This window comes from Rhinopithecus bieti, unplaced genomic scaffold (genome assembly GCF_001698545.2).
Source record: "Rhinopithecus bieti isolate Rb0 unplaced genomic scaffold, ASM169854v2 scaffold_29378, whole genome shotgun sequence".
NCBI lineage: Eukaryota > Metazoa > Chordata > Mammalia > Primates > Cercopithecidae > Rhinopithecus > Rhinopithecus bieti.
Genome location: NW_016813019.1, coordinates 848,078 through 859,784, shown reverse-complemented (window position 1 = coordinate 859,784; position 11,707 = coordinate 848,078). Strand labels below are relative to the sequence as shown.

Genomic DNA, 11,707 nt, shown 5'->3' with positions numbered 1-11,707 from the left:
AAAAAATTCAGTTAGTCGGCTAGGAACGGTGGCTAAGGCCTGTAATCCCTGCACTTTGAGAGGCCAAGGCAGGAGGATCACTTGAACCCAGGAGTTCCAGACCAGCCTAGGCAACATAGCGAGACTCCGTCTCAAACAACAAATAAAAATAATGAGTCGGGCATGGTGGTGCGCGCCTGTAGTACCAACTGCTCTGGAGGCTGAGACGGGGGGATCGCTTGAGCCAGGGAGGTCAAAGCTGCAGTGGGCCAAGCTCGCGCCACTGCACTCCAGCCTGGGCGACAGTGAGACCCTGTCTCAAAAAAAAACACCAAAAACCAAACCTCAGAGGAGTGAAAAAAAAAAATTATAGTGGAAATACAGTAACGAGTTGGCCTAGGCTCGTCTTCGTTCATCCTCCGCCTCCGCTCAGCCTCCGCCTCCGTTAGAACGGCCACTGGTGCTGGAGGATCCTTTTGCGCACGCGCACTCGCCGGCTATTTCCTCGAGCGGGTTCCATCCTCTACCCAGCGCGCGCGAAGACTACGGAGGTCTACTCGGGAGCGAGCACGCAGCTCCGCCCCGCGTCCGGCCGGCGAATCCCGCGGCGTCCAGCCCGGGTGGTCTGGGCCGCGGAGGGAATGCCCCGGAGGGCGGAGAACTGGGACGAGGCTGAGGCAGGCGCGGAGGAGGCAGGCGCCGAAGAGTACGGCCCTGAAGAGGACGGCCGGGAGGAGTCGGGCGCCGAGGAGTCCGGCCCGGAAGGGTCCGGCCCGGAGGAACTGGGCGCCGAGGAGGAGATGGAGGCAGGGCGGCCGCGGCCCGTTCTGCGCTCGGTGAACTCGCGTGAGCCCTCCCAGGTCATCTTCTGCAACCGCAGCCCGCGCGTGGTGCTGCCCGTATGGCTCAACTTCGACGGCGAGCCGCAGCCGTACCCAACGCTGCCGCCTGGCACGGGTCGCCGCATCCACAGCTACCGAGGTACGGGCCCGGCCCTGAGGCCTGACCCAGCAGGGACGATAGCACGGTCTGCTGAAGGCCCTCAACCGCTCCGGGGTGCATTTTGCAGACGGGGAACTGAGGCCCCTTGAGGCGGGACACATCCAGGGTGACGCTGCTCGCAAGCGTCAGAGCATTCTTTTTTTTTTTTTTTTTTTTTTTATTTCCGAGAGGGAGTCTCACTCTGTCACCCAGGCTGGAGTGCAGTGGCGCGATCTCGACTCACTGCAGCCTCCGCCTCCCGGGTTCAAGCGATTCTCCTGCCTCAGCCTCCTGAGTTGCTGGGATTACAGACGCGCGCCACCACGCCCAGCTTATTTTTGTATTTTTAGTAGAGACGGGATTTCACCATGTTGATCAGGCTGGTCTCGAACTACTGACTTCGTGATCCGTCCGCCTCGGCCTCCCAAAGTGCTGGGATTATGGGCGTGAGCCGCCGCGCCCGGCCCAGAGCATTCTTTATAAGTCTGAATAGTTTGCATTTGAAGGTGACTCCCCTCACCCCCCGCCCCACGTGTATTTTCCCCTAAAAGAAAAGCTCGGCCGGGCGCGGTGGCTCAAGCCTGTAATCCCAGCACTTTGGGAGGCCGAGACAGGCGGATCACGAGGTCAGGAGATCGAGACCATCCTGGCTAACACGGCGAAACCACGTCTCTACTAAAACTACAAAACTAGCCGGGCCAGGTGGCGGACTCCTGTAGTCCCAGCTACTCGGGAGGCTGAGGCAGGAGAATGGCGTGAACCCGGGAGGCGGAGCTTGCAGTGAGCTAAGATTCGGCCACTGCACTCCAGCCTGGGCGACAGAGCGAGACTCCGTCTCACACACACACAAAAAAGAAAAGCTCCATCCTTAACATCCCATCTGTTCAGTCCTGATGACTCCAGTGGGCCAGTTGTGGGCAGTCTCTGCCCTCATGGAGAACATATTCCTCCTGGGGAGACAGACAGATGCATTAACTGACAGGAATAAGCTAGGGTCATGTTGGCGCCGGAAGAGCCGAGCGTGTGTGATGTGGGAGCTTGACCTACCTGTCTGCTCGCTCGGAGTTGGAGGGGTTATGGTTGTGTGGTTTCAGTTAAGGAGCGCTTCCTAGAGAAGGAAGGGAGCAGGATGGAGTAGGAGCTACCCAATCCTAGGTAGGAGGTTCTAGACATGAGTGCGTTGAGACCTGGAGTCTTGGGAGAGGAAACTGAAAAGGTGATTTTACCCCCTAGGAATATGGAGGCATTGAAATTTTTTTTTTTTTTTGAGACGGGAGTCTTGCCCTCCAAGCTGGAGTGCAGTGGCCCAAGCTAGAATGCAGTGACGCAAGCTAGAATGCAGTGGCACAATTGCCGCTCATTGCAACATCCGCCACCTGGGGTCAAGTGGTTCTCTTGCCTCAGCCTCCCGAGGAGCCGGGATTAGAGGCGTGTGCCACCAATCCTGGCTAATTTTTTTTTTAGTAGAGATGGGTGTTTCGTCATTTTGGCCAGGCTGGTCTCGAGCTCCTGACCTCAGATGATCCACCTGCCTTGGCCTCCCAAAGTGCTGAGATTACAGGTGTGAGCCACTGCGCCCAGCCCTTTGAAAGTTTTTCTATATATATACATATATATATATATGAGGTGGAGTCTGGATCTGTCACCAGACTGGAGTGCTGTTGTGCAATCTTGGCTCACTGCAGCCTCCCAATGCAACCTCCCGACTCTCTGGTTCAAGCGATTCTCCTGCTTCAGCCTCCCGAGTAGCTGGGATTACAGGAGCTTCAAGTATGTGCTCTTTGCTTACTGTCTTATACCTTGAGCATGTCACTTGCCCTCTCAGACCTGTTTTCTCATCTGTAAATGGATCTGTTGTGAGGACTGACTGAGATAATGTTACTAGAAGGGCTTTGTATGATATTTAAGAAGAGTGAGAGGCAAGCTTTTTAGCTTTTTGTGTAGGTCAGGGGAAATGGAGAAAATAGGTGCCCTGACTCAGACCAGTGTAGCTCTTTTTTTTTTTTTTTGGAGATGGAGTCTTGCTCTGTTGCCCAGGCTGGAGGGCAGTGGCGTGATCTCAGCTCATTGCAAGCTCCACCTCCCTGGTTCATGCCATTCTCCTGCCTCAGCCTCCTAAGTAGCTGGGGCTACAAGCACTCGCTACCACACCCGGCTAATTTTTTTGTATTTTTAGTAGAGACGAGGTTTCACCGCGTTAGCCAGGATGGTCTTGATCTCCTGACCTCGTGATCCGCCCGCCTCGGCCTCCTAAAGTGCTGGGATTACAGGCGTGAGCCACCGTGCCCAGCCACCGGTGTGGCTCTTTAACAACCTTTGCTTGTCCTGATAGGTCACCTTTGGCTCTTCAGAGATGCAGGGACACACGATGGACTTCTGGTTAACCAAACTGAATTATTTGTGCCATCTCTCAATGTTGACGGACAGCCTATTTTTGCCAATATCACACTGCCAGGTACTGATGTTCAGTTTTACTTTTTAAAAAGGTTGTTTATTGTGGATAGGCCACTTGAAAATTAAGCCCAGTCCTTAATTTTGCCTGATGTCAGGCAAGGTATCCAATCTTTTTGTATCCTATTCTCTACCATAAATAAAATGGAACTGATGTATTTGTATGTTCTGTGTTAAAGATGTTATGGTGTCTCAAAACCACTTTGGGCTCTTAAGAGACAAGCGAAATTAAAGTATCACATCATAGGTTAGTTTTGTAGAATTGTAAAATTATGAACGCCTTTTGTTTCCCTGGCCGAATTGTGCCCTGGAGCTCCAGGAGAACAATGTGTAGAGCATGAGATATTTTGGCTTATTTGTTGTTGACTTCTAATTTTTTAAATTTTTTTTGAGATGGAATCTCGTTGTGTTGGCTAGGGTGGAGTACAGTGGCGCAGTCTCGGCTCACTGCAACCTCCGCCTACTGGGTTCCAGCGATTCTCCTGTCTCAACCTCCTGAGTAGCTGGGACTACAGGCGTGTGCCACCCACCCCACTAATTTTTTGTGTTTTTAGTAGAGACAGGGTTTCACTATGTTAGCAGGATGGTCTCCATCTCCTGACCTCATGATCTGTCTGCCTCAGCCTCCCAAAGTGCTGGGATTTACAGGTGTCAGCCGCAGCACCCGGCCTGTGTATTTTTATTTTTATTTATTTATTTATTTGAGACGGAGGAGTCTCGCTCTGTTGCCCACGCTGGAGTGCAGTGGCACGATGTTGGCTCACTGCAAGCTCCGCTTCCTGGGTTCGTGCCATTCTCCTCCCTCAGCCTCCCCGGTAGCTGGGACTACAGGCGCCCGCTACCATGCCTGGCTAATTTTTTTTGTATTTTTTAGTAGAGATGGGGTTTCACCATGTTAGCCAGGATGGTCTCGTTCTCCTGACCTTGTGATCTACCCGCTTTGGCTTCCCAAAGTGTTGGGATTACAGGCGTGAGCCACTGCGCCTGGCCTATGTATTTTTTTTTTTTTTTTTGAGACGGAGTCTGGCTCTGTCGCCCAGGCTGGAGTGCAGTGGCGGGATCTCAGCTCACTGCAAGCTCCGCCTCCCGGATTTACGCCATTCTCCTGCCTCAGCCTCCCGAGTAGCTGGGACTATAGGCGCCCACCACCTCGCCTGGCTAGTTTTTTGTATTTTTTTAGTAGAGACGGGGTTTCACCGTGTTCGCCGGGATGGTCTCGATCTCCTGACCTCGTGATCCGCCCGTCTCGGCCTCCCAAAGTGCTGGGATTACAGGCTTGAGCCACCGTGCCTGGCCAGCCTGTGTATTTTTAATTTAACACAATCAAGCTCACAGTGCCAATCAGAGGTGTATTTATTTTGTTTTATTTTAGAGAGTCTCACAGTGTCATCCAGGCTGGAGTGCAGTGGTATGATTTCGGCTCACTGCAACCTCTGCATCCCAGGTACAAGTGATTCTCCTGCCTCAGCCTCCTGGGTAGCTGGGGTTATAGGCGCCTGCCACCACACCTGGCTAATTTTTGTATTTTTAGTAGAGACGTGGTTACACCATGTTTGCCAGGCTGATCTTGAACTCCTGACCTCAGGTGATCCGCCCACCTCAGCCTCCCAAAGTGCTGGGATTACAGGTGTGAGCCACCGTGTCCGGCCTGTTTTTTTTCTTTTTTTTCTTTTTTTTTTTTTTTGAGACGGAGTCTCGTCTCTTTCGCCCGGCTGGAGTGCATTGGCCGGATCTCAGCTCACTGGCAAGCTCCGCCTTCCCGGATTTACGCCACTTCTCAGGCCTCAGCCTCCCGGAGTAGCCTTGGGACTACCAGGCGCCGCCACACTCGCCCGACAGTTTTTTGTATATTTTATTTTAGTGAGAGACGGGTTTCACTCGCGTTGTGTAGCGCAGGATGGTCTGCGGGATCTTCTGCCTCATGATCCGCCATCTCGGCCTCCCAAAGTGCTGGGATTACATGCTTGAGCCACAGTTGCCCGGCCTTTTTTTTTATCATAGAAGATTGGTATAATACTTCGCTATTTGTTTGAAGCTCAAATGATTTTATCAGGGTACACCCTAATAAACTGATGTTCCTGTGGGTAAAAAAAACTCACTAAAGACCAGCAATGTGTGGTGGCTCATGCCTGTAATCATGCCTGTAATTCCAGCACTTAGGGAGGCTGTGGCGGGAGGGTTGCTTGAGGCCAGGAGTTCTTGACCAGCCTGGACAACAAAGTGAGACCCCAGCTCTACAAAAAAAATTTTTTTAAATTACCTGGCCATCTTAGCATGTGCCTGTAGTCGCAGCTATTTGGGAGGCTGAGGTGGGAGGATCCCTTGAGCCCAGGAGTTCGAGGCTGCAGTGAGCCATGATCATACCACTGCACTCCAGCCCAGGTGACAGAGTGAGACCCTGTCTCAAAAAAGAAAAAAAAAACAACAACCCACAAACCCCCCCCAAATACATGGGTTTCATAGGATTCAAATTAATATGTGTGCATAGATTCTGTTTTAAGGAAGTAGATATATAAAAATGAGCATTGCTGAGTTAACATTTGGTAAATTTGCCTTATAGAATACCCTTAAGGAGTACGTTTCCAGTGAGTGTAAAATAGGAATTGGGATACCCAATTCAGTTGTACTAGATTTTCTAAGTACACATTGTTTTGGTTATGTGTTTTGTGACTACCACCCCAAAACTAATAACCACCTTTTTTTTTTTTTTTTTTTTTTTTTTTTTTTTTGGTGACAGAGTCTCACTGTGTCACCCAGGCTGGAGTGCAGTGGCGTGTGATCTTGGCTCACTGCAACCTCTGCCTCTTGGGTTCAAGCAATTCTCCTGCTTCAGCAGCTGGGACTACAGGTGTGCACCACCAAGCCTGGCTAATTGTTTGCATTTTAGTGGAGACTGGCGTTTCGCCATGTTGACCAGGCTGATCTTGAACTGCTGAGCTCAGGCAATCTGCCTGTCTCAGCCTCCTAAAGTGCTAGGATTACAGATGTGAGCCACCGCACCTGGCCCACCATTTTATTTGTTCATAATTCTGTAGTCCAGGCTGGGCTCAGCTAGGCGGTTACTCTGCTGGTGGTAGTCATTGGTATGGCTGTCTTTTGCTGGCAGCTGGGGGCTGGACCTGTCCCTCTTTTTTTTTTTTCTTTTTTCTTTTTTTCGAGATGGGTTCTCACTCTGTCACCCAGGTTGGAGTACAGTGTCATGATCTCAGCTCACTGCAACCTCTGCCTCCAGGGCTCAAATGATCCTCCCACCTCAGCCTCCCCAGTTGCTGGGACCACAGGCACGTGCCACCATGCCTGGGTAATTTTTTGTATATTTTATAGAGACAGAGTTTCGCCATGTTGCCCAGGCTGGTCTCGAACTCCTGAGCTCAGGCGATCCACTCACGTCAGCCTCCCAAAGTGCTGGGATCACAGGCATGAACCACCATGCCTGGCCAGGGCCTGTTCTTCTTTATGTAGTCTCTCTAGCACGGTAGCTCAGGGCTTTCAAAAGGATAAAAGCAGAAGTCCACAGGCCTTTTTAAGGCTTTTACCCAGAATTGCAGCGTCGCTTCATCCACATTCAGTTAGTTAAAGCAGTCACAAGCCCAGCCCATTTCAAGGTGAAATTACTACCATGAGGTGTCCATAGGGGGCCATCAGTATAACACACTGCCACATACGTGCACTCATTTTTTTCTGTAACCTAAAGTGAGATCCATCAGTAGTAAAGGTAGCTGTTGGCAAAGCCTCTTGCTCATTCCTTGTACTGAGACCCTAGTCTGCCACTGAGGATTTGGTTTTTGCTCTTCCAGTGTATACTCTGAAAGAACGATGCCTCCAGGTTGTCCGGAGCCTAGTCAGGCCTGAGAATTATAGGAGACTGGACATTGTCAGGTCGCTCTACGAAGATCTGGAAGACCACCCAAATGTGCAGAAAGACCTGGAGCGACTGACGCAGGAGCACATTGCAAATCAACGGATGGGAGATTGAAGATTTCTGTTGAAATGTACACTCTTTCATCTCAGCTTTTGATGGTACTGATGAGTCTTGCTCTACATACAGACAGGACTGGTTCCTTACTCAGTTTCAAAAGGTCTCATTCTCAGAGTAAAATAGGCACCATTGCTTAAAAGAAAGTTAACTGAGTTAACTAGGCATTGTGATGTTTAGGGGCAAATATCACAAAATGTAATTTAATGCCTGCCCATTAGAGAAGTATTTATCAGGAGAAGGTGGTGGCATTTTTGCCTCCTAGTAAGTCAGGACAGCTTGCGTGTAAGGAGGTTTGTATAAGTAATTCAGTGTGAATTGCAGCATATTGTTTAATTTTAAGAAGGCAGTGGCATCTGCTTTTAATGGATATATAATACATCCATTCTACATCCATAATGGTTGGTGACTTATCTGCCTCCTGTTTTGGGAAGACTGAGGCATCCTTGAGGCAGGGACAAGTCTTTGTCCTCTTTGAGACCCCAGTGCCTGCACATCATGAGCTTTCAGTCAGGGTTTGTCAGAGGAACAAACCAGGGGACGCTTTGTTAGAAAGTGCTTAGAAGTTCTGCCTCTATTTTTGTTTGGGGGTGGGAGAGGGGACCTTAAAATGTATACAGTGAACAAATGTCTTAAAGGGAATCATTTTATAGGAAGCACTTTTAAATTTTCTAAGTTGTGCACTTTTCTTGGTCTACTCTTGTTGAAGTGCTGTTTTATTACTATTTCTAAACTAGAATTGACTTTCTATAGTTGTGATAATGGCATTTTTGTAACTTGACAGCTGCACAGAAAATAGGAGAAAATCTGCATGTTTGATTCTAGTATTAATGGGCAAATAAGGTTTTGCTAAATGTGAGTATTTCTGTTCTTTTTTGTAAATATGGGACATTCCTGATTGATTTGGGTGTTTTGTTTTGTTTTGTTTTGTTTTTTTGAGACGGAGTCTCGCTCTTGTCACCTGAGCTGGAGTGCAGTGGCGCCATCTCGGCTCACTGCAACCTCTGTTTCTTGGGTTCATGCGATTCTCCTGCCTTAGCCTCCTGAGTAGCTAGGATTATAGGCGCCTGCCACTTCGCCTGGCTAATTTTTGTACTTTTAGTAGAGACGGGGTTTTACCATGTTGGCCAGGCTGGTTTCAAACTCCTGACCTCAGGTGATCCACCCACCTCAGCTTCACAAAATGCTGGGATTACAGGCGTGTGAGCCACCGTGCCTGGCTGATTCAGCATTTTTCATCGGGCAGGACCAGGTGGCACTTCCACCTCTAACTTCTGGTCCTACCAGTGGATTCATGGAGTAGCCTGGAATGTTTCATAGTTTTCTAAATGTACAAACTCTTATAGGCTAGACTTAAATTCATTAACTCAAATTCAATACTTCTATCAGACTCAGTTTTTTGTAACTAATAGCTTTTTTTTTTCCAATTTTTATTCTATTCTTCCCCTAATGGCTTTTAAAAAAATATCCCCAGTAGAGAAACATTTGGAAAAGACAAAACTAAAAAGGAAGAAAAAAGATCCCTATTAGATACACTTCTTAAACACAGCCACATTAACAGTTTCCTTTCAGCCTTTTAGGGCATATATTGGTTGATTTTACATAGTTGAGATTATACTGTTTATACAGTTTTATACCCTACTTTTTCATTTAACTTTGTAACTTAACTATTTCTCTATGTTGTTATAAGCTTTTCACAAACATTAGTGTAGTCTTCCTTTTATAATTCATGTTTGGGGGTATTTCTTGGAATCTTTAATTCCTTATCCTAGCCTTTGGGCACAATTCCTGTGCTCAAAAATGAGAGTGGTGGCTGGCGTGCTGGCTCACACCTATAATCCCAGTGCTTTGGGAAGCCAAGGAAGAGGACTGCTTTAGCCCAGAACTTCAAGATGAGCCTGGGCTCATAGTGAGACCACATCTATACAAAAAAATTTTAAAAAATTAGTGTGGCGGCACACATCTGTAATCCTAGCTACTTGGCAGGCTGAGGTGAGAAGATCATTTGAGTTTAGGAATTGGAGGCTGCAGTGAGCCATGAGTACGCCACTGCACTCCAGCCTGGGGGACGGAGCAAGACCCTGGCTCAAAAAAAAAAAAAAAAAAATCAGGCCAAGCATGGTGGCTCATGCCTGTAATCCCAGCACTTTGGGAAGTCAAGGCGGGCAGATCACCTGAGGTCAGGAGTTCAAGACCAGCCTGGCTAACATGGTGAAACCCTGTTTCTACTAAAAATACAAGAATTAGCCAGGTGTGGTGACGCACGCTTGTAATCCCAGCTACTCAGGAGGCTGAGGCAGGAGAATTGCTTGAACCCAGGAGGCGAAGGTTGCAGTGAGCTGATATCGCACTGTTGCACTCTAGCCTGGGTGACACAGCAATACTCTCTCAAAAAAAAAAAAAAAAAAATCAAATCAGAGTGAAGTGAATGAGACACTCCACAGTTTTCCTTCTACTGCAAATTTCAACTGATTTTAGCCCCTTCTTTCAACATTCAGCAAATAGTCTTTTTTTTTTTTCTTTGAGATAGAGTCTCGCTCTGTTGCCCAGGCTGGAGTGCAGTGGCGTGATCTCTCCTCACTGCAAGCTCCACCTCCTGGCTTTAAGCGATTCTCCTGGCTCACCCTCCTGAGTAGCTGGGATTACAGGTGCCCGCCACCATGCCCGGCTAATTTTGTATTTTTAGTGGAGACGGAGTTTCACCATGTTGGCCAGGATGGTCTTGATCTCCTGACCTCGTGATCCGCCCACCTCAGTCTTCCAAAGTGCTGGGATTACAGGCGTGAGCCCCCGTGTCCAGCCGGCCTTTTTTTTAACCTTTGTGTCAAAATGATAGTTCATGTTCCTCTTGTTAAAACATGCAGGCCGAGCACGGTGGCTCATGCCTGTAATCCCAGCATCCTGGGAGGCCGAGGCAGATGGATCACCTGAGGTCAGGAGTTCAAGACCATCCTAGCCAACATGGTAAAACCTTATCTCTACTTAAAATACAAAAATTGCCAGGTGCAGTGGTTCACACCTGTAATCCCAGCACTTTGGGAGGCCGAGGTGGGTATATCAGGAGGTCAGGAAATCGAGACCATCCTGGCTAACACGGTGAAACCCTGTCTCTACTGAAAAATAGAAAACATTAGATGGGCGTGGTGGTGAGCGCCTGTAGTCCCAGGTACTCGGGAGGCTGAGGCAGGAGAATGGCCTGAACCCAGAAGGCAGAGCTTGCAATGAGCCGAGATCATGCCACTGCACTCCAGCCTGGGCAACAGAGTGAGACACTGTCTCAAAAAGGAAAAAAAAAACAAAACAAAAATTATCCGGGCATGGAGACGGGCACCTGTAATCCCAGCTACTCGGTAGGCTGAGGCAGGCGAATCTCTTGAACCTGGGAGGTGGAGGTTGCAGTGAGGCAAGATCACACCATTGCACTCCAGCCTGGGCAACAAGAGTGAAATTCCATCTCAAAAAAAAAACAAAAAACAAAAAAAAAAACCCATGCAGTTTGAGTACTGTGTTTTGGTGTTGTCCAAGGAAAATTAAAAACCTGTAGCGTGAATAATATATGTTTTTCATTTGAAATCTTGTGAATGTATTAAATATATAGCTCTTAAGAGACTGTGAAGTTCCTATTTTAAGTTTTTTTTTTTTTTTTTTTAAGCTGTTCTTTAATATATTAAATGGTGCTGAGTAAAGGAAATAGGCAAGGTGTGTTGTGTGGTGTTTTAACCAGGCACTTCTCTCTCAGAGAGTTTTGAAACCTGTTTACATAAAGGCCCAGGATGAGAAGGAGATCCAGACATAAGCCACCAGCCTCATTCCAAGTCTCTTCTCTTTCCAACCCTGGATTTTCTTTTTTACTTAACATTGTTTATTTTAGCTTTATTTTTCTTATAAAAGAAATGTATCACTATACAAAATTAAACACTACAGAAAAATATTAAGAAGAAAAACATTCACTTCAGAAACAAAGTTTTTTCCCATGAAAACAGAACCCAAAAAGGTAAGTGGTTAATATTTCACCAGCAATTAATTATGTTGAGAATAAGGCCAGGTGAGGTGGCTCACGCCTGTAATCCCAGCACTTTGGGAGGCCAAGGCGGGCAGATCATCTGAGGTCAGGAGTTCGAGACCAGCTTGGCCAACATGGTGAAACCCTATCTCTACTAAAAATGAAAAAAACTTAGCTGGGTGTGGTGGCGTGTGCCTATAATCCCAGCTATTCAGGAGGCTGAGGCAGGAGAATTGCTTGAACCTGGGAGGCAGAGGTTGCAGTGAGCCGAGATTGCACCATTGCACTCTAGCCTGGGCGACAAGAGTGAAACTCTG

The 11,707-nt window shown here is 48.0% G+C and overlaps 1 protein-coding gene across 2 annotated transcripts; it reads left to right on the top strand.

The window, feature by feature from the left end:
• The first annotated feature begins 416 nt into the window (after positions 1-416).
• Positions 417-11,080, top strand: VHL (von Hippel-Lindau tumor suppressor). Of its 2 annotated transcripts, XM_017847509.1 has the most exons (3): positions 417-960; positions 3,293-3,415; positions 7,209-11,080. In XM_017847509.1, the coding sequence occupies exons 1-3, from the start codon at positions 621-623 to the stop codon at positions 7,385-7,387; spliced, it is 642 nt and encodes a 213-aa protein (XP_017702998.1). In that variant the 5' UTR covers positions 417-620; the 3' UTR covers positions 7,388-11,080. The 2 variants fall into 2 exon arrangements, with proteins under 2 accessions (XP_017702998.1, XP_017702999.1); XM_017847510.1 differs by lacking the exon at positions 3,293-3,415.
• The last annotated feature ends 627 nt before the right edge of the window (positions 11,081-11,707 follow it).